Here is a 23,704-nt window from a genome sequence, read left to right on the forward strand (position 1 = left end):
CTCACATCGCACGATGCCCCCACGCTTCCGAACGTGACCTCATCTCCTGCAATCTTAACGCCACCAAGACGGTTGATGGCGTCCATCCCCAACACGACATCAACCCCGTCTATCACATAGTCGATCATGATCACCTGTAGCCTCAGCGCCGCGCTCGGTAACGCTATCTCCAGACTGCCCCTGCAACGGATCTCTCTACCGTCGACCGCCCGGACGCTACTCGTCCCATCCCATTTCTTTGCCACCCTGGGCGTCACGAGGGTAGTCGTGCAACCTGTGTCCACGAGGGCCTTGAACTTCTTCCCCTCGGCCTCGACTTCGACTACGGGCAGCGCCTCCACAAGCGCCTCTACTTGGTTGCGAGGAAAGTTTGAGAGGCAGCAACTTCCCCACGGTCGTTTCCCTGGTCGCAATCAAGGGCGATGTGCCCAGTCTTCCTGCATCGATAGCAGACGGGCCCCGATTCGGCACATTCCCTCGCCGTGTGCGGCCCCTGACATTTGAAACACCAGCCCGAGAATGGCCGCTGTCGTTGCTTGGTAGGCTTCCTCCCGCCTTTCTCAGGCTGTCGTCTGTCGGAACGCGCCTCCGTCGCCGCCATCGCTATCGGCTTCCGTCCGACGTGCTGTGTCAACACGCGAGCTTGCGCTACTAGCTCGTTGAGCGCCATCTTTCTCCCGCCAGGCAACTACTGCAATCGAATCCCTACATCGTCGGGGAATCCATTCACAAACGCCAGCCGCGCCACTCTGTCCAGGCCTTCTCCCATAAACCCAGCCAGCGTGGCCAGTCTACGCACTTCCGCCGCGTACTCATCCACCTGTTCTCCCCCCCATCTAATAGTTCCTCGTTTAATGAAGGCAGCGTAATCGCTCTCCGTATACACTTCTCTCAATCTCCGTTTGATGTTCTCCACACTTAGCCTCTCTTCCTCGTCCATTTCTAAATACAGGGTCAGGGCGCTCCCTTCCAAGTATAGCGCCATGAGACTCGCCACATTACTTATTCCTTGCAGCTTGGCAATGAGCCTAATTTTTCGCATCCAAGCCATCACATCTCCTTCGCCATTAAAAGGCCTGATCACATCGCTGGCGATTCTAATCTTGGCTGCCATTGCCACGAATTTCTACACGTGGGGCCGAAATAGCTTGTGGTGTATGCGTGCGAGTAGATGTAATCGCCTTACCTCAGTTTTCCTGTCTTCGACTGCGAGTCTGTCTTGCGGTATCCAATCCTTGAAGCTTGCCCCGACCCAAAGAACACTAGGAATAGCAGCTGCTTCTCCCAAACCTAGACCGTCACTTGGCACGTCCTCTCCTGACCACGACCCCGTTCGAAAAAAGCACGAATCCCGATCGAGGCTCCCTCTGCCCTTTTTCCTCTTCCGGTCAACTCGCCCTTCCAGTCAGCCTCCCCAGTCACTGACGTCATACCACATAGTCACAATCCAATGTTGGGAACCACTGAAATGATAAGAGTTGTAGTCTTGAAAAAAATTTACAGATTACACAATGTCAAATAACCAAATATTTGAAAATTTAGTTCCTTAATTTAGATTTTGGTTTCTTCTTTTCAGGAACTTACTTGCCTGCTGCCTTCCTATTTACTAGAAATTCACCTGTATGGTAAAAAAGTCTCACGAAAAGCAAATGGCTGGAAGAAGCTGGCAGACAACATGTCATTTCAGCTGCATCGAGGACATTGGCATAATTTTTCAGGAGAAACTCCTCATTTTGTAATAGGTAAATGTGTCTTCATATTTTTGACATGGTGACTAATTGATTGAAATATTAGTTTGCTGCAATCAAAAGAATGCCAGATTGGTTTCATAAAAAGCAGAGCAAAATTATCCAAAAAGTAGTGAATTATGATTATCCTTCACCTTCCCTATCTCCATACTGATATTTCTCATCATTTCTTTGCTCATCACTCACTGCATTTAACCTCTGACTTCTACCTCCTCTTTCCCATGACCCACTCTCCATGTTCTCCCTAATGCTCACCTTTTTTTTGAAAATTTGTTCTCGCTCCCCATCACTGCCTTCTTGTTATCTTCTTCAGCCATGTGCTTGTCCCTCTATCACACGTTAGCCTTTCAACACGTGGCAGAAAGCCACAAACCTCCATCTTCCCCTCCCAGATCCTTCCTCTCAGGAGTGGGAACTTTCCTTTTCCTTTTCTAATTTGCAAGTTATATTTCAACCTCACTTGTGCTGGTGACATGAAAAAAGTATCCAGTACACTCTGTAAAGTGGTTGCTGTTGGGAAGGGCAGCCAGCCGTATAAATCACTTCTGCCATAGCTTTAGTTCAAACAAACCCTCGAGTGAATTTGGTAGATGCAAACGTAAATACACCTGTCATATATATATATATATATATATATATATATATATATATATATATATATATATATATATATCATCACCATCATCATCATCATCATTAGTTAACATACATTGTCCATGCTGGCATAGGTTGAGCAGTGTGACCAGAGCTGGCAAGCTGGTGGGGCTGCACTTGACTCCAGTCTGATTTGGCATGATTTCTATGGCTGGATGCCCTTCCTAATGCCAACCACTTTGCAGAGTGTGCTGGGTGCTTTTATGTGGCACTGCACAAGCGCTTTCAAGTGTCCCTGCACAGGTGATTTTAAATGTCACCATATGGGTGCTTTTATGTAGCACCACTACCAGAAGGATTGGTTTTAACAGTTCCATTGTGGGTTATGGGTTTTCTTGAGTACAGCCAGGCACCAGGTATCTATATATATAGATATGCAAATGGCACCCATGCTAGTGGCATGTAAAAGCACTCATTACAATCTCAGAGTGGTTGGCATTAGGAAGGGCATCCAGTGTACCAGCCCAGTCAAACCGTCCAACCCATGAACAACGGACATTGAATGGTGATGATGATGATTCAAAGAACAAACAATTAAAAAACAGAAGAAAAAGGTAAAAAATGAACGTAAGGACATGCACAAGCAATATATTAATTTAACACTTGGTGAAAGGAGAAAGTTGTTAATGTTTCAAGCATAGCTCTTTGTCAGGAAGAGGAGAATCCACAGAGAGAGAAGGAAATATAAGGAAAATTCACCAACAATCCATGTGCAGTTACATTTCTGAAGTGACCGGAAATGGAAGGAGAAGGAGAAAGTAGTTTCTGAGACAGGAGAGTGTGAAGAATGTCAGTGTGTGTATGTGTATGTGGCAGTAACTGCATGATCATCTTCACACTCTCCTGTCCCAGAAACCACTTTCTCCTTCTCCTTCCACTTCCAGTCACTTCAGAAATGTAACTACACGTGGACTGCTGGTGATTTTTCCTGACTTTTCCTTATATTTCCTTCTTTCTCCTTGGACTTTCCCCTTTCCAACAAAGAGCTATGCTCAAAACATTAACAACTCTCTCCTTTCACTGAGCATCAAATTAGTGTATTGCTTGTGCACTTCCTCACATTCGTTTTTTTTACCTTTTTTTTCCTCTCTTTTTTTAATTGTTTGTTCTCTGAATTGACTATTTACTGCACACTCACATGGAATGGCCTCATCCTTCCAACTGTTTGGAGTACCTGATTCATAGATTTCTCTCTACCATTGGATTACGTCACCTTTTTATTCATTCGGAATACACCATTTCTGCACCTTTGATTGTGAATCATTATATATATATATACATATATATATATATATATATTCAAGGCTTGAATATGGTACTTATGCGAAGGCACCCGAATATCACATCCCAAAAGGATGGGTGATTAAAATCAAACAATAAGCAACACGGATTTTAAAAGTGATTGCAGTACGCACGTTTCATGCTACTTCAATTTATTTAAGTAATGTGAGCATTACCTTAAATGCAATATGAAGAGCAATCTTCAGCTGCACGAAAAAATGTAGAAAAAAAGACATATTACAAATGTGGCAACATATTAAAACCAAGTGGGAGAGAGCAGAGGAAGAATATATAAGTCCATCTTGACATAGCAGGGTCTATCAGGCTAGTAATTGATTCTAGACAAAAGTTTTAACTGTCTCAGAATTCTATTGTTTCTTATCTAGTGGTGATAGCAAAGGGACAATTACTTCTAAAGAGAGGGAAGGTGTAAGCAGTATGCATGGACAAGGCTATAAAAGTATTAGAATCTAGAGGTTTCACTGGTCATAGTAGTATCAGGTCATTTTATTACTATCAAAATGTTGAGGAATTAATGTTGAGGAATTATAGCCCTAGGTATATGGGTCAAATAGGTTTTTTACTTTTAGTCTGAATAGAGTAACAGTATAGTGGTACAGACAACAACAGAATTCTAACTAATGTTTACACAATAAGAGGTATGTTAATAAAATAAAATGAGATGTAGTTATCTTCCACAAAAATCATGAAATAATGCCAATATTGAATTCAGGGGCTCTGGATAGGGTGTAAAATTTAAGGATATTAAGTATATTAAGTATATAGTGATCATGAACACTATTTTGAATTATCTTTAAAAAAAACTTATTAGCTGACGATAAGATAATGATACTATTTAGGAGACACATAGGTAAGCCTTATTTATATAATGTGAATAAAGGATAAAAATTATTATCGGATTTATATTAGTTTATAATAATGTGTATACTGATGTTTAAGGGACTGAGAAAAGAAAGGATGTTAGGAAATAACAAGGATAATCAATACAGGAATCTGATGACTGATTTAAGTAGATTAGATGTTAAGGATAGAGATCAGGAATATATGTTGTAAAGTTTCAATTACCAAAATAAATATGTGCTAGTTGATAGTTCTAGATGACTATAATAGAAGTAAGGTACTATAAATTTTGATAACTTTAGTTATTTAAATAAAAGTCCTATTTTTTTAAAAATTTAAAAGTGCGAGTAGAGCAATGCACACAAGATTCCCTAAGGTCTAATCTATTATTGATTAGATTAGGATTGTTCCTAAGTTTTAAAATTTCATATATTTCCATAGAACACATTCATATATTTCCATAGAACACATTTTAAAGATAATTCAAAATAGTGTTCATGATCACTATATACTTAATATACTTAATATCCTTAAATTTTACACCCTATCCAGAGCCCCTGAATTCAATATTGGCATTATTTCATGATTTTTGTGGAAGATAACTACATCTCATTTTATTTTATTAACATACCTCTTATTGTGTAAACATTAGTTAGAATTCTGTTGTTGTCTGTACCACTATACTGTTACTCTATTCAGACTAAAAGTAAAAAACCTATTTGACCCATATACCTAGGGCTATAATTCCTCAACATTTTGATAGTAATAAAATGACCTGATACTACTATGACCAGTGAAACCTCTAGATTCTAATACTTTTATAGCCTTGTCCATGCATACTGCTTACACCTTCCCTCTCTTTAGAAGTAATTGTCCCTTTGCTATCACCACTAGATAAGAAACAATAGAATTCTGAGACAGTTAAGACTTTTGTCTAGAATCAATTACTAGCCTGATAGACCCTGCTATGTCAAGATGGACTTATATATTCTTCCTCTGCTCTCTCCCACTTGGTTTTAATATGTTGCCACATTTGTAATATGTCTTTTTTTCTACATTTTTTCGTGCAGCTGAAGATTGCTCTTCAAATTGCATTTAAGGTAATGCTCACATTACTTAAATAAATTGAAGTAGCATGAAACGTGCGTACTGCAATCACTTTTGAAATCCGTGTTGCTTATTGTTTGATATATATATATATATATATATTTTTTATACCTCATAATTACCTCCAGACATATCTATTTTTTGGTACCCCTTTAAATCTATCCTTATGATATACAAACATGGGTATCTTCACTTCATCCTTATAAATACAAGCTATAGCATTAACTTTTCTTTAGTCTAGATTGGATTGTAGTTACTATAGCAATAAGCTAATTAAGTAATTTTGAATAATTTTAGTTTTAGATATTGGATATATTAAATATTTTCTATAATTCTTATTTATTGTGACTACTAAATCACATATTAACTTCATCTTGATTTTAGTGATTTGACTAATTTATATCTTTTTTTTTTTTCCAATGATGTGTTTTTCTACTCTACATGACCATTTTATACCTCAAAATTACCTCCAGACATACCTATTTTTTGGTACCCCTATAAATCTATCCCTATAATATACAAATACTGGTATCTTCACTTCATCCCTAGCTTAAAATACAATTATTGGCACCCTATATAAAACTTATAAATTTATGCTGCTTAAATCAAAATTTAACTTTTATAGCAAATTTTTGATCTCTCACCTTAATGTATAATCTTCCTGTGAAAACTAAGATTTTAACTTTATCCATTGATGGTATATGATTTTACCTAAATTTTTCCATATCACATTTGCTATTGCTGTTAGTTTAGTGTGTATTTTACTTAACTTTAATGAATAGGATGTTTAAAATTTTTTAATAGCTTTTTTTAAAAATCTTTTAAAGTTTTTTTTGATACCTGACCCTAAATGATTCATGTTATTTTATTGTTGTTGTAGTATTATTATTGTTATTTATGGGTGACTTAAATGAATCTAATCCTTGTTCCATTATTATTTTGTACTTAGCCTATGTTGGTTAATACCGGTTCCTGATAATTTAAGATAGTGCAATCTAATTAAATTAGTACATAATTATCATGTCCTCTAATAGTTTAGTTCACCATTATATACTATGTTAATTCCAATCGTTCAATTTTTCAGTTTCTTAAACCTTGATGAGTCCATCATTATACACCATGTAAATCCAATGTATCAATTCTTTATATTAACTGTATAATAATTTTGTTTTTTATGTGTCCTTTTAATGATATTAGATATACAAGTTTAATTTTAAAATTTTAGTCCAATATATATATAAATTCTAATTTCACATTTTATCTGTGGGTCTTTTATATTGGTGTAAATAAGTCTAAATGTACCTTACCATAGCATTTTAAATGAATGAATGCCACTTCATTGTTTTTGTATACTGCCTTAATTGATTATTTACATTATTATACACTATTTCATTTTATTTCATTATTAATTTATAATTAGCCTTTATTTATTAACATATTAATTAAGCAAATATTAGTATTTCAAGTATTTCAAACTTAGCATATGTAAAACAATACTGATATATTATTCTGATTAATGAAAACTATGAATAACCATTTACTGTATCTGTATACAATATAGCAACTTTATTTTTATAAACGTTTGACCTAAGTGCTATATGATAAAACTTCCCCTGTTTCATTATAAACTGGTCTGCTAGTAGACAAATCCCGCCCCTATAGTAGTTTGTCACCAAACCCTAAGAAATTTTATAACTATATTATCCATGTTTATTGTCTATACTGTTCACCCCTTACACTAAAAAGAAAATGCCATTGTTCTCTTAAGCTTTGAATCTCTAAGTCTGATAAGATAGTCCATAAATCAGAACCGAAAAAACAAATAAAATCAGTGACTTTTAAAATCTGCTTAGAATTATTTACTAACCTGTAAGTTCTGGCTATGTCAAAATGGTTTTTTGTATTCCTCCTTTCTACTTGGAGAGTTTAGATTTAATTATAAAAATATGTCTTTCTGTTCAAATTTAATTTCATTAAATTTCTAAATTTCTATGTCTTTGTGCAGCTGAAGATTGCTCTACATTTTATATTTGATGTAATGTTTACATTGTTCAATTAAATGGAGTCGAATGAAACCGATCGTACTGCATTACCTCTGGATATCCTTGTTGCTTATTTTGATTTTAATCACCTTATATACACACACACACACACACACACACACACACACACACACACACACATATATGTATACAAACAATATATGAGTATATGTACATGTATGTACATACCTTCATCTACATGTACACATAGATACATAACTGGGTACATGACGTGGCAAAAGAACATGGACAAAATGATAAACAAGGTACAACAAACAAGCAAGCCACATAGAAACATCTCCTTCATCAGGTGTGTGTGTGTATGTCCTGGGTATGAAAACAAACTGCATCCAGTGGCAAGGCTCCAGTTCGGGAGTCCAAGAGCTGTGGGGAATGTGGAGTTACGTCTTAGTTGTCATCACTCCCAGGTTTGCTCTGGCCCGAAGTAGTAGTACCTGTTAGGGCCCCATTTATGGGTTAAATAATTACCTTACTTGCGTGGCACCGGTAAGGTACTATCAGCCATTAAAAAGAACCACAGATTGTACTTGACAGCACTAGGATTAGAGCTCCTAACTACACTGTTAAGGAGCAGCCTGGCTCTCAGGAATTTGACCCGCCCTAGAATAGTGCAGCTGGTTGCTCTCCAAACCTCAGTCAAACCGTCCAACCCATGCCAGCATGGAAAACGGACGTTAAATGATGATGATGATATATATATATGTATATATATATATATATATATATATATATAGTTTACTGTGCCATTATAGGTTGGATCGACAAAAGGGTACTGTAAACTGTAAGAGATAAATATCATTTAATATACACAGAATCTGTAAAAGTGGAAATTCACTGTGTGGTGAAGTGTCAATTAAACCAACCCCTGTACTAAACTTTATTCATCAACCCCAGAAGGAAGAAAGGTAGAATTCAACCTTGATGTAATTTGAACTCAAAATGTAAATATCCACAACTAAATACCATTGGCATTTCATCTGTCATTCTGACAATTCTACTATTAAAATATGGCTGTGTGGTAAGAAGTTTGCTTCCCAATGACGTGGTTCTGGGTTCAGATCCAGTGTGGCATCTTGGGCAAGTGTCTTTTACTATAGCCTTGGGTCAACCAATACCTTGTGAGTAGATTTGGTAAACGGAAACAAAGAAGCCTATTGTGAATGTGTGTGTGTATTTGTCCCCAACCACTGCTTGACAACCAATGTTAGTTTGTTTATATCCATGTAGCTTAGCAGTTCAGCAAAAGAGACCAATAGAATAAGTACCAGGCTTATAAAAAAAATCAAAGTCCTAGGGCCAAATTGTTCAACTAAAATTCCTCAAGGCGGTGCCCCAGCATGGCCTGAGATTAATGACTGAAACAAGTAAATGACAAAAGGTAAAAAGAAACTTTAACCCTTTCGTTACCAACCCAACTGAAACCAGCTGAAACTGGCTCTGAGTAGAAATGTCTTGTTTTCATAAGTTTTGAATTAAAATCTTCCACCAAACATTAGTCACAATTTATGTTCCTAACACTAGCTTAATGATAATTAAGAAATATGGTAACAAAAGGGTTGATAAGAAAAATAATCAACAGAAGACATAAGAGAAGGAGACCTCAGTGTGGTCATTCTATATGCTAGAAATAATAGCCTAAATTTCCTTCAATCCACACCCTTCCAACTGCTTCTAATGTCTATCTGCCCAAATGTAGAAGTGTGTTTAACCTTTTTGATACCAACCCAGCTGAAACTGCCTCTGGCTTTGTAGTACAAATGTCTTGTTTTCATAAGTTTTGAATTAAAATCTTCCACCAAACCTTAGTCACAATTTATACTTAATGATAGCTTAATGATAACTAAGTTATTTTACTAAATTCTTTGTTATGTATAAAGTAATTGAAAGAAATACAGAACATCTCAAAATAAATACAGTAACGAAAGGGTTTAAATTTGTTTATTTCTTCTTTTGCAGGTTTTAATGCTGGTCTTGGTGCCTATAAATCTTGGACTGAGACTCTTAAACGGCTGCATGTAAGTTTAGTACCAGGGTTTTTTTCCCCCTTTTTTTAATTACACTTTTAATTTCTATGAAAACTAAAAAAAATAACTTTTGGTTTTAATTGTTAACTGCAGACAATCTCAGCCAAACAGATCTGTTCATTATTAACAACAACAACAGTATACTGACTGTTTTGCTGAGTGGGTTCTAACCAGTACTCTGTCCATTGCGACAACAAGGGTTTCGGTTGATCCGATCAATGGAACAGCCTGCTCGTGAAATTAACATACAAGTGGCTGAGCACTCCATAGATATGTCTACCTTTAATGTAGTTCTCAGGGAGATTCAGCATGACAGAGTTTGACCAGGTTAGACCATTGAATTACAGGTATTACTCATTTTTGCCAGCTGAGTGGACTGAATGGGTTAAACCCTTACATAAAACAATAAACCTATCAGTTTAGATATATCAGAAGTGGTTGTTGCCTTGAAGCTTATTCTAAGGGATTGTTGTCGTCATCAAAAACAACATGGTGGTGATGTGGTAGAATTGTTAGAGCATCAGGCACTCAGAAGTACCACAATTGGCCAACAGTAACAGGAACTTGTGTGTATGAACCATTTATAACATCTGTCATGATCTTCCAACATTGATCAAAGAATGATCTTCAAATGATGGATCTCACGGAAGCAGTGACAAGTGGCCAAGACCTTTGACTATATACTGTGCTTGAGAAGACTGGTTAAGCTAAGTGAAATCGTAGTCATGGTCTATGCCAATGTTTCATAACTGGCACCCATGCTGGTAACATATAAAAAGCACCCACTACACACTTGGAGCAGCTGGCATTAGAAAAGGCATCCAGCTGTAAAAACCATGCAAAATCAGATTGGAACTTAGTGCCGCTTACCAGTTTTCAGTCAAACTGCCCAACCCATGCCAGCATGAAAAATGGATGTTAAATGATAATGGTCATGGGTTGTGTGTGAGTTTTGTTTGGTATTTCTCCAAAATAAATCGCAACTAATTACAGAGACAACAACAGTGACACACTTCATCTTTTTACAAACTGCAGATGGACGACCTACTGAATAAAATAGAAATATTCTAAATGTGGGTGGAGGGAGTCTACAAATCATAAAACAGTGTGTTAAGAAACTAATTACTAACTGTTTTATATAGTATTTGAAGATTGTAGGTTATTGGGGAAAAAACTCGATACATTTTCTTCAAAGATTGATCAACAAATCGTGAAAAATTCCATCAAGAGACTCGCGGTCTTTTTTTGGAGTACATCAAAAGTATATAAAAATCAGTTTACATTATTCTTACTTCACCCACAGCTAGGCTTTGTTGTATAGAAATTAATTTCAGTTCTTCTTATTGACTGTACGTAAAATACATAATGCTTCATTAATGATGAACCGTCTAAAGTACAAATACACAAAGTAGGCGGATGGTGCAAAGTCCCTTCCAGACCTAGAGTTACGTGGTGGTGGAATAGTACGGTAGACAAAGCCATTAGAGCAAAGAAACAGGCCTGGAAAGCCTGGAAGGGTGGAGCTAGCAGGGAACTGTACCAGGTAGCCAAAAAGGAGGCTGGGCTGTAGGTATATATAGCCAAGGGCGAAGCAGAAAAGAAGTTTGCCAATGTCCAGTGACGTGAGGACCAAAGAACTGAAGTATTTCGGATTGCAAGACAGTGTGTGAGAGTAAATTGTGATGTCACAGGAGAGAAATGTGTCCACATGGATGATGGTGCACTTGCTTTTAATGATTCTGAAAAGAAAGAGGTTTGGAGAAGCCATTATGAAAGACTGCTGAACATGGAGAATGAATTGGAGGAGAGCCTGCCGAATGTTGACCCAGTAGAGGGACAGCTCCCTGATAGATAAAGCAATTAAGAGTATGAAGCCAGGAAAAGTCCCCGGCCCATCAGGAATCACTGCTGAGATGCTTAAAACATCTTGTGGTGTGGGCTATGGCCTAGTCACCCGCATTGTAAACCAGGTAGCTCATGATGGAGTCATACCCAATAACTGGCGTAGCAGCACCATAGTCAACTGCTACATGGGTAAAGGTGATGCTCTAGATAGAAATAACTACAGGGGTATCAAACTGCTGGATCAGGTGATGAAGGTCACAGAGAGCGTCATAACCCATCTCATTAGGGAGAGAGTCTGCTTAGATGAGATGCAGTTCAGTTTTGTGTCAGGTAGAAGCACCACTGATGCCATATTCCTGGTTCAACAACTGCAGGAGAAATACCTAACTAAAGATAAACCCCTATACTTAGCTTTTGTGGACTTGGAGAAAGCCTTTGACAGGGTCCCCCGATCCCTTATCTGGTGGGTGATGCTGAAACTGGAGATTGACGAATGGTTAATAACAGCTGTACAGGCCCTATACAGAGAGGCCGTTAGTAAGGTTAGGATTGGCAATGAGTATAGTGAAGAATTCCGGGTGGAAGTAGGGGGTCGACCAAGGTTCAGCCCTCAGTCCCCTTTTATTCATCATAATCTTCCAGGCAATAACAGAGGAATTCAAGACGAGTTGTCACTGGGAGCTCCTCTATGCTGATGACCTGGCCCTCATAGCAGAAACACTACTGGAACTAGAAAATAAATTTTGGGTGTGGAAGCAAGGTTTAAAATCAAAAGGCCTTAGAGTCAATGTAGCAAAAACCAAAGTTCTAGAAAGTAGGAAGGCGAACTCATCACACACACCCTCAGGTAGGTGGCCCTGCTCAATGTGTAGAAAAGGTATAGGTAGAAACTCCATAAGATGTACCCAGTGTAAGCTATGGACACATAAGAGGTGCAGCAACATCAAAGGAAGATTAACTGAGAAGATAGCATCCGTGTGCAGCAGATGCACAGGGGCAATAGACACCACATGCTCAGAAAACAGATTCCATCACACTCCAGGGGAAGAAACTAGAAGTAGTAGATAGCTAATGCTACCTAGGTGACCAAATTAGTAGTGGGGGGTGGATGCTCAGAGAGTGTTACCATGGGCAAAGTTTAGAAAGCTTCTACCCTACTGGTGACAAAGAGTCTCTCGCTCAGACGGAAAGGTAGATTGTACGATGCGTGTACGAACTGCCATGCTTCACGGCAGTGAAACATGGGCCTTGACTGCAGAGGACATGCGTAGGCTCAAAAGAAATGAAGCTAGCATGATCCGCTGGATGTGTAATGTTAGTGTGCACACATGACTGAGTGTAAGCATCCTGAGAGAAATGTTGGACATTGGATGTGACATGCAAGAGAGACGTTTGCGCTGGTATGGTCATGTACTACGGATGGATGAGGAGAGTTGTGTGAAGAAGTGCCATTCCTAAACAATTGAAGGAATCCGGGGTAGAGGTAGACCCAGGAAGACATGGGATGAGGTGGTCAAGCATGACCTTCGAACATTGGGCCTCACAGAGGCAATGACGAAAGACCGAGACCTCTGGAGATATACTGTGACTGCGAAGACCTGACAAATAAAGTGAGTTCATGGCGTATCCTTCACCAGCTTCACATAACCAGCCCCAGCCCATTCAAGTACTTTGGATCGTAGGGCAACCTGCTGTGCTTGAGGAGACCTTGAGTCAAGTACATCAACATCAAAATAAAAGTCAAATGGAAATTGTAGTTGTGATACCGATGCCGGTGGCATGTAAAAAGCACCATCCAAACGTGGCTGATGCTAGCGTCACCTTGACTGGCTTCCATGCCGGTGGCACGTAAAAAGCACCAACCGATTGTGGCCGTTGCCAGCCCCCCCCCCCCCGTTGGACCCTGTGCCGGTGGCACATAAAAAGCACCCACTACACTCACGGAGTGGTTGGCATTAGGAAGGGCATCCAGCTGTAGAAATACTGCCAGATCAGACTGGAGCCTGGTGTAGCCTCCTGGCTTCCCAAACCCCGGTCGAACTGTCCAACCCATGCCAGCATGGAAAACGGACGTTAAATGATGATGATGATGATACACGATTTTATACACTTCCTACACAGCATTCTCACTCTTTGCCATTCTCTTCAACTAATCACGTGGAAGTTTTACTAACAAGTTAAATAATGGAGGAAAAAATTTAGTTAACAAAGAAAGAAATTACACATAGGGGCAGCAGTTTGGATTGACCAAAGCCTTATGAGTGGATTTGGTAGATGGAAACTGAAAGAAACCCATCGTGTGTATATATATGTGTGTGTATGTTTGTCCCTTCACCATCGCTTGACAACCGATAGTGGTGTGTTTACATCCTTGTAACTTAGCAGTTTGGCAAAAGAGACCAAAAGAATTAGTACTGGGCTTACTAAGTCCTGTGGTCAATTTGTTCGAGTAAAGGTGGTGCTCCAGCATGGCCACTGTCAGATGACAAATAAAATGAAAAAAAAGAATTTCACTCACCACCACCTCTCCTCCCTCCCCCAATCATGTGAAAGCATTACAGACGGGACGGGCTAAGTAACGGAGGAACTTAGATTTGGAAATAAGTTAGGGTTGATGACAGGGCATCCAGCTGTAAAAAATTCCATCTTGACAAATTCCATCTGACTCCTGCAAGCATAGAAAATTGGACATTAAATGATGATAATCTTTTTTAGTGACTCGAATATAAACTGTGATTTTTGTTTATTTTATCTTTCAGAAAGAGAACATTGCTGCCTATTTCACTGAATTTTGTCAGCACAGTCATGACTGGTCAGCTATGTCTCTGAAGAAACTGAAATCCGGAATTAGGTTAACGACACCCATAATCAACCCATTTAGAAGCCCTGTTCGAATGTTTTCTGATGAAAACTGCTTGCCTTCATATAGCAATGCTTTCCTCAGCCACCTGGAATATGAAAATATTGACATTTTGAATAATTGTTGACATTATTTCAATGAAGATTTTGTGTTTTAGAGTCGTCATTAACCATTTCTGTTTTCCATATTCATTCGAGTTAAAATAGTTTGGAAATTAGGATTACTTTTACCTTCAAACATATCCTTTTACAACAAAGTACAATGTGTTGTACTCTTGGACTAAGTACTCATTTCTATGAACCCATCTCCCTGACACCATCAATTAACCAAATGTTAATAATTTTGAAAACAATTCAAGTAAATGAAGTCAGAGAAGTAATGCTTGTCACCACTTCAACATGGCTGTTCCATATGAACTGATGTTCTACTATTTTTAACTCCAAGAGGGTGCCTCCTCTAGCTGGTTATCGATGCAATTTGCACCCAACAGGGGAACGAACCCCTACCATCTAGCTAGAGATATTGTGTGTTGCACAAGTTTTAAACTATTCTAGCAACCTGTAATAGAAATCAGATTAAATGTCTTCTTCTGTAGTCCTAAGCCAACCAAAGCCTTGTGAGTGGATTTGCTTGAGAGAAACTGAATATATATTTAAAATGTAGGTGTTTGTGCACACCTTTGTCTTGAATCTAGACATTAAGTGATGGTTGCAAATGATTGTTCATTTCAAGTGTTCAGTGAAGACCATGCCAGGCCATAGGTGAGGGGCAGTAATATTACGTTGCTTTGAAACAGGTAAGGGTTGGTGACAAGAAGAACATCTGGCTGCAGGAATTGTACAACAAATTCTGTCTGACCCATGCAAGCATGGAAAAAAAATGGACGTCAAATGAGGAGATATATAAGTGTGGCTGTGTGATAAGAAGTTTACTTCCCAACCACAGTTTCAGGTTCACTCCCACTGCATGACATCTTGGGGAAGTGTCTTCTATAGCACCTTACTAACCAAAGCCTGTGAGTAAAACAGGTAGATAGAAATTGAAAGAAACCCATTCTGTATGTGTGTGTACGTCCTTGACATATGATAATTGTTAATGAGTGTTACTGTTATAAAAGTTGTCATTTCCAGTCTTCCACAAAATCATGACCAGCCAAGGATTGGTAACAAATGGCATTCAGGTATAAATTGGGTACGATAGCCTCAATTGAAGTGAAGACTTACAAGTGAGATTTGGTAAACAGAAACTGTGTAGAACCTCATTGCTGGGACCATTCCTGTGTAGGGTGGCAGATTTACTCAATTGCAAGAGATAACACCAGGTCTTGGGCTTTTTGTGAATCCTACTCGGTTGAATCATTCAGGCCAGATCTCCAGTTTAACAATGAACTTCCTCTCTCCAGTTTCTAAGATCCTAAATTGGAGGGCCTTGTAGGTGATGTCCTTTTTCAGGAAACATTAATTAAAATTATGGAAATGTATTCTGCATCTCAAATGTTTGGACTTGTACTGAAACTAAATTACATGGTGCAAGATATAAGTTAGCCATTCAGAATGTGATGCAGTAGAACTTCTTTGTCTGAAGAGGTCACAGTTTCAAGTGGTGTAAATTTTGATATATTACAAATGAATGTTTCAGTGAAGTTGATGGTCTAAAAGCATTTCTGAATGGCTAACTTGTGTCATCTATGTTGCAATCACATTAAAATAAAATATATTAATAACTACACAGATTCTTTCATTGGTTTCAAATTCCAGTAATTATGATTTTAATTATCATGTAACATCAGTCTTCCATGCTGGATGGTTTGATAAGATCCAAGTGATTAGAAGACTGCATCAAGCTCTCATGCCTGCTTTGGCATGGATTCTATGGCTGAATGCCTTTCCTAATGCACAACCACACTACAGAGTGTACTGGGGCTTTTTTTTTCCCCATGGCTCTAGCCCTAATGAGGTCACCATGCAACCCAAAAAGGTGATAACCTTCAGATGAGTGGGGCTACAGTAGAGAGAGGGATAAAAACTGAGCAAGAAGGTGCTGGAACTAGTTCATTGGCTGTAAAGATGCAACACAGCTTTAGAAAAAGAGTGATCAGGGTGAACTGGAAAGAGATAAAAGTAATGGTGACAGGTATTTGGGTGGATCTCAAGGTAAGATGAGTACAAATGATTGGGGATAGTTGAACAGAAAGTGTGTAGGTAAGTAGCTTTGCAAAAGAGATGATTAGATATAAAGAATGGGTGAGGAGGATTACTATGAGAAACAAATTTTGAAGGATGATGAAAGTAGAGGAGGTAGGAAGTGTAGAAATTAGGATGAAGGAGGTGAGGGGTAACCAATGATAAACAAGTTGGTTGAGATTAGGGAGAGATGACAGTAGGAAAAGAAGAAAAAAAGGTAGATGAATAGAAGCAGAATAGTAAATGATACAGCAGACAGAGGAGGAAAGAAAATATGGAGAGATGACGTGGTTGGATAGGTTGTAAGAATGGGGATAGTGAATGAGAAGATGTATGGTGGTGGAGGGGAGATAATTTGGTGACTCAGGAGGGTAATCAATGTAAAATGTGGGTGGAGAAGATATGAGTGGTAGAAATGTTTTTAGGAAGAAATTGGGCTGGGTTATGCTTTCAAAATCATTTTTGACCAAGTTGGGTGGGTCTTCTTGAGAACCACATACCATCAATCCTCCTCGTCCTTTGTAGTCTTCTGCATGAGGTTCAAAGTCCCGAGATCAGCCTCCACCACTCCATTTGCAGGTCTTCCTGGATTTTCCTCTTCTACAAATGGTTTAACCTCATCACAATATCTCTCTCTGTATTATAACACTGTTTGCCTCACAACTTTATTACCATCATTTGTATGAGTTACATGCATGAATAATGACAAAGACAAAGTTGAGAGAATAAAGCAATTTATTTTCAGATATATTAAACTCTAGAGAACAATAAAACAAAAAAAAAATGATAATAATAATAAACAAACAAAATAGACAATAGCTACAGTTATAATAATAATAATAATAATAATAATAATAAATTTGGCATGTTTCTATTGCAAACCAATGAAACAATTAAAATGCAACTGGTATGGAGATTATTTTCAAAATCACTATCATCACAAGACATTCATGATTTCATCACTCAGGGGTTGGTTTGGACAGATCTTCAAAATGTGAGTTTACCATAAATGGCAAGATGTTTGGACAAATCTTTAAAGTGTGATATCGTCACAATTGGACGGATCTGCAACACAATGTTATTGTTTCAACTATTTCTAGTTTTCTATCAATTCTACAAGAATACTCAACTCTCCTTAAGTCGCAAATTACTATATCACACATGCATGCATGCACGCACGCACAAGATCCTACCTTCATCTCATCACCTGATTAGCAACAACAAAAAATACATTAATTCTTTTTTAATCTCCAGTCCAACTCACATAATGCCATTCTTATGTTTATTTCCAGGATTGTCTATAAAGAATGCCATCATATTTATTACATTTTCCAAACCCAGCCACTTTCGCTATCCATTTTCTCTCACCATACAACCAGCTTTAGATAAAATAACCTTTTTCTAATGTTTAAGTTTAAAATAAACATAAGGGTTTGTTTTTACGTCTAGATTGGCCATAATTTCTAGATCTACCACAACACTTTAACTACTAAAATTTTAAAAAGAAAATCTGAAAGAAATGGAGGAGGAAAAGCAAAAGAAAGATAACAAAACAGACAAGAGTAAGAGGAGGAGGAAGGTCAAGCAAAAGGAGAAGAATAAGATGAAGACAATGTAGGGAAAATAGTAGCAGCATTAGTAGTAATAGAAGAAATATTTGCAAAAATTGTAATCTCAAAAGATAGAAATAATAATAATAATATATATATAAATTTGAAAATTGAGATTCAATGGGTATAAATTTATTAATTATTTAACATTGCCTTCACACCCAATTTAAATTACAAAACATAATATTTTTGCAAATTAAGTAGTCTGTGTGGAAGATCTTCAGGGCAAATTGGACATTATAGAGTCTGTTGGAGTATTTCAATTGATCAGAATGTAAACTAATGTTCATTTTGCCCTGAAGATCTTCAACCCAGACTACTCAAAATGCAAACTTATATTATTGTGTTTTGTAATTTAAATTGGGTGTGAAGTGAAACAATTGTAGGGCAATGTTAATTAATTAACAGGTTAATCCATTGAATCTCTCCGTTTTCAAACTCTTTAATAATATTTGATGTTTTATAATATATTTATTGAAGAAATATCTCTTCAAAACATATGTTAAACCAGGGTATCTTGGATAAAACTATCCTTATAAGAGGTATAAATTTATGTTTAGAATAAAATAAAAATTTTGGTCAGCTGCATAACATAATAGAATAAACATGTACCTAATATACATACATGTATATTATATGTATATACACACACGAGTGTGTGTATATATATGTTCATATTGAAATATGTAGTGTGCGCACATATACGCACTCACAATACTACAAATTTCTGGTGCAGTCTATCATCAATGAATCACTTAACTGCAAATGGGGAGGCACAGCTCATCTGCAGGCAGCTGAAGATGGGGAAGGGGAGAGGTGTATAATTAACAAAGGTTTCATTGTATTGCAGTGTTTAGGATACGAAATCCCTCTCACAACATTGACAGCAGAAAGAGAAGGAAAGCTACACTTCTTTCTTGAAAGTGAGGGATAGTGCGGGGCAAGGATTGTTTTGCCCTTGTATTTTATTAGGAAAGGGGTGGGATGGGGTCAGTCAGTAGGCCCTATTTATCACATACATGATAATTGAATATTTGAGTTATGAGAGCTAAGTTTCACTTAAGTATGAGTGAGAACTTAAGTGAATGGAAGAGGATTCTACCTCTAGGTCGCATTACGGGATGGAGCAAGGATTAATCCAGGATTAAGAAAAAGCCACAAAAAGAAATTTAATCTCCTTAAAGTGGAACAATTTTCATCCCTTACTATTTTCCAGAAACTTCTTTGATGGAAAGTGCTGTGCCTTCTTTATCCAACTGAACATACAAAGAAAAAAAGAAATTAAACTTTGAAAAGCAAGGATTGGGTTGAGGGTTCTATATAACATCGGGACCAATTTCTTTCACTTTACACACAGACCTCTCAACACTCACTTTTCGAAAGGAGCTGATATACTTAACTACTTGGTCATTCTTTTTTTTGAACGACCACAATGGTCAAAAAGTGACCAGTTTCTAAGACTAAATTTTATCTAATAACCCAATTATTTGAATTGAGAATAACTCGCTTTAGATAAGATTAACTATCAAAGAGGCCAAAAAAGTCAATACTGGCATTAGTAATTTTTGAGAAATATATATTATATAGAAATATATATGTCTTTGATTGGAAACTCACCTCTCAGAGATCCAATACCTCATAAAAAAAATAATAATTAAAAAATTTGTAATTAATGTGGTCATCATAATTAAGAAATATAGACAGATATTATTTTATGGCAAATTATAACCATTGTAAAACAAAGCATTTACCAACAAAAATATAAAATTATAATAACAATAACAGACAGGGAGGTATTAAGTTTGGCACAGGGTCACAAACTTGAAAAAGACTAATTTTTATCAAACCTGGAGTGATGAAGAGGGGAAAAATTCAACCACAGCAGGATTTGAATTGTGAATGAAAAGAGACAGAACTAAGTACTGCAAAGCACTTAGTCCAGCACTCTACCACTTAAATTACAATAATAATAATAGTAATAATCTGACAAATGCACATGACCATAAATTTGGAGCAAGGGGAACAGTCTTAATATTGACCCCAGTACTTGACTGGTACTTAATTTATCAACCCCGAAAGGATGAAAGGCAAAGTTGACCTTGGTGGAATTTGAATTCAGAGAATAAAGAGCTGGAACAAATACCACAAGGTATTTCGCCGATGCTCTAACATGTCTGCCAAGCCACCATGCTCCTGAATAACAACAATTTCAAACACATGGCTACAAATTTGTAAGGGGGGGGGGGGTTGATTGATTAAATCATATCCCTCCCTCCAGTTCTTGACTGATACTTTATCAACCCTGGAAGGATGAAAGGCAAAGTTGACCTCAGTAGGATTTGAACTCAGAACATCAAGAGCAGTAACTAAATACCAGAAGGCATTTTGTCCAATGCTCTAATGATTCTGCTAATCCACTGCCCCCTAATGATATAATAATGTTCATAACAACAATAAGAAGAAGAATTATAACAATGGTAATTATGATCTCTTTATAACATGACTTTTTCTGAAAACTTCTTTAATTCTTAATCTTTCCTATAGGAGTTTGGTTCTCAAAGACAGAAACGATGTTCAGAGCAGCATTGTAAGACATGTTGTTCCGAGCTTCCCAAGTGTTGCTACCCATGTGTGGTGTGACTACACAGTTTGGTAGCTTGTTGAGACGATGATCTTTCGGCAGTGGTTCAGGTTCAGTGACATCAAGTCCGGCAGCACCAATTTCATGACTTTTTAGGGCATCGTATAAATCATCGTGATTGATGACACCGCCACGACTGGTATTGATAAGAATTGCCGTATTCTTCATCTTCTTGAAGTTCTCTTTGTTGAAGAGATGATGCGTTGCTGGAGTCAGGTTACAGCAAATACAGATGACATCCGAATCTTTCAGTATGGTTTCCAGATCAACAAATTCTGCTCCAAGTTCTTGAGCAAATGATGATTCTTTGATATCATGGTAGATTAAACGAGAAATACAAAAGGCTTTCATGCGCCGAGCCACACCATATCCAATTCTTCCCATACCAAGAACTCCTATGGTGCGGTTTGCAAAACTAGATCCTAAAATCCACATTGGTTTCCAGAGGCCCCAGTTGCCATTTCGAACAGCAGCAATACCTAAAAATGCGAAGAAATATTTTTTACTTTTTTTTTTTTTTACATTAGCAAAAGGTTAGAAATTTTAAGAGTCATAATCAATGATTAAAATTTAGTTCATCATTAATACTTATTTTATCAGCCTCAGAATGGGTGGTGGGGGTGAAAACAATTGAAGATGGAATACAGGAAGGATGGATGCTACTAAATACTGTAAAGCTTTAGGCTGACATTTTAATAATGGTTACTAATTTAGGCATAAAGCAAGCAATTCTGAAGAAACAGCAATTCAATACCATCAACCAGAGTACTTGATGGTACTTTACTTTTATCTCTCTCTGTAGATAAAGTTGACCCCAGTGGAATTTGAACTTAGAATCATTGGAGTGACTTACCCATTACATTCTAACAGCATGCTGCTACCTTTTAATCCTTTAGCATATAAACTGGCCATATTTACCCCAAATATTCTACTTTTTTTTTATATTCAAACAGGCCAGATCTGGTTTCTCACACCTACCCCACAATGTCATTCTAAAAATAATCACATTCATCAAAATCTCATAACAATGAGAATGCATTACAAATCTAAAACAATGTGAATAAATAATGAATACATTTGATAGAATGACATGACTAGTAACAAGTTAACAGGTACAGTGTAATAAATCCTTGCAGCCAATTATACTGTCCCAGCACAATTGATAATTACGTTATTTACCCCACAAGGGTGAAATGCAATATGAACCTCAGCAAGATTTGAACTCAAGGAGTAAACAGTTTGCTATCGAACAGCTTTAATATATTTCACGTGACAAAACATGGAAGGCTCAAAGGAAATCTTTGTAAGCAACCATTTTAGCTTCTGTATCGAAGTTTTTGTTTATATGACAGTCTAGATCGTTTCCACATTCCTGTATGGGTGCAAGACATGAACCACATGTTAACCCTTTACAATTCAGATTATTAATCCTGTATTATCTTGTAGCTTTGATATTTCAAAGATATGATTGTTAATTTTCAGAATGACTTTGCAGGGTAAGTGTAAGAGGCCTAATCTGGTCAGTTTTAGCATAAAACAGGTAGAATGTTTAAGCCAGATATGGCTGGTTTAAATGTTAAAAGGGTTACGAACCTGGAGGCCATTATCAGTCAGTGTCTTCAGAGAATCCTTTTAGTCAGGTGTTGAGATGAGAGATTACATACACAGAAATCCTTCCTCAAACCCAGACAGTTCTTCTGATGAATCTTCCCCCATTTGAACCTCAACAACTAGCTACAACCTGGTCAATGAAGAAGAGGAAGGACCAAAGAAATGATTCAAGGAACCACAGAAGAGGAACAACATTTATTTTGATGGCCTCACTGTTGTAACAGAATTGAAGATATGAAGAAATGCACAGAGGACTATCAGAAGAAATGAGAACCAAGATTTATATACAGAATAATATCTAATCCTCTTCAGCCAGACATTTATTTATCCCATCTACAGATATAGAGGGATATATATAAATATATATATATATAAGTGCATTCCTCTGTCATCCTGTCATCCTCGGCTGTCTCCCGGAACCCATCTAGTGGCCTTGGCCATCCTCTCCCCTACCTTTGGGTAGCACATTAAGTTTGAGTAATGTTTGCAGGTTGTAGGTATTGTTTTGCTTATGAATTCTTCCAATTGCAAGTTTTCTTTTCAGGTACACGACACTGCTTTTCCCCTTCCCAGGCTACAGGCCCACACCCCCAACACCCATACTGTTAGGATTGGCACTCTCAACGTCGGCACGCTGAAAGGTAGATCTGGTGAAATTGTTGAGATGCTTGAACGGAGACGCGTAGATATGTGCTGCATCCAGGAAGTAAGATGGAGAGGAGGTTCTGCGAGGTTCCTCACAGGCAAAGAACACAGGTACAAGATTTTCTGGGCAGGGAACACTGACGGGGTCGGGGGCGTAGGAATACTTCTAGCGGAGAAATGGGTGGATAAGGTAATCGAGGTCGTTAGAGTAAGTGACAGAGTACTTAAGATCAGACTAGTGCTTCATCATAGATTAGCTACTGTCATCTCAGCCTATGCACCTCAACCGGGGCTACCAGATGGTCTGAAAGACCAATTCTATGACACCCTCTTGCAAACTACCTCGTCGACGAGTGACAGGGACCTTCTCTTTGTGGCTGGAGACTTCAACGGTCATGTCGGACGTCGTGCTGGAGGCTTCCATGGCATACATGGAGGCTATGGCTTCGGTTCCCGCAACGAGGAGGGAACCAGACTGCTGGAGTTCTGTGATGCAACCGATCTTATGGTCTGCAATACCAACTTCAGGAAACCTGCCAGTCACCTAGTCACCTACCGCTCCGGCAGACAC

General features: G+C 37.8%; 2 protein-coding genes across 9 annotated transcripts in view; one reads left to right on the top strand and one right to left on the bottom strand.

Annotated features, from left to right (window-relative positions):
* The window catches only part of LOC106867528 (zinc finger MYND domain-containing protein 15), a 56,544-nt gene extending 40,373 nt beyond the window's left edge, over positions 1-16,171 (top strand). For all 5 annotated transcript variants that reach the window (XM_052972142.2, XM_089360929.1, XM_014912423.3 and 2 more), the window contains 3 exons: positions 1,577-1,742; positions 9,671-9,729; positions 14,343-16,171. In XM_052972142.2, the coding sequence (XP_052828102.1) occupies positions 1,577-1,742; positions 9,671-9,729; positions 14,343-14,570 (453 nt within the window). In that variant the 3' untranslated portion in view covers positions 14,571-16,171. The remainder of the gene's footprint in view (positions 1-1,576; positions 1,743-9,670; positions 9,730-14,342) is intronic.
* Positions 16,172-17,343: 1,172 nt separating this feature from the next.
* The window catches only part of LOC106880959 (glyoxylate reductase/hydroxypyruvate reductase), a 131,281-nt gene continuing 124,920 nt past the window's right edge, over positions 17,344-23,704 (bottom strand). For all 4 annotated transcript variants that reach the window (XM_089360933.1, XM_089360934.1, XM_089360931.1 and 1 more), the window contains exon 4: positions 17,344-21,356. In XM_089360933.1, coding sequence (XP_089217059.1) covers positions 20,758-21,356 — 599 coding nt within the window. In that variant the 3' untranslated portion in view covers positions 17,344-20,757. The remainder of the gene's footprint in view (positions 21,357-23,704) is intronic.

Source organism: Octopus bimaculoides, chromosome 12 (assembly GCF_046866305.1).
Source record: "Octopus bimaculoides isolate indiv1 chromosome 12, ASM4686630v1, whole genome shotgun sequence".
NCBI classification, from domain to species: Eukaryota; Metazoa; Mollusca; class Cephalopoda; order Octopoda; family Octopodidae; genus Octopus; species Octopus bimaculoides.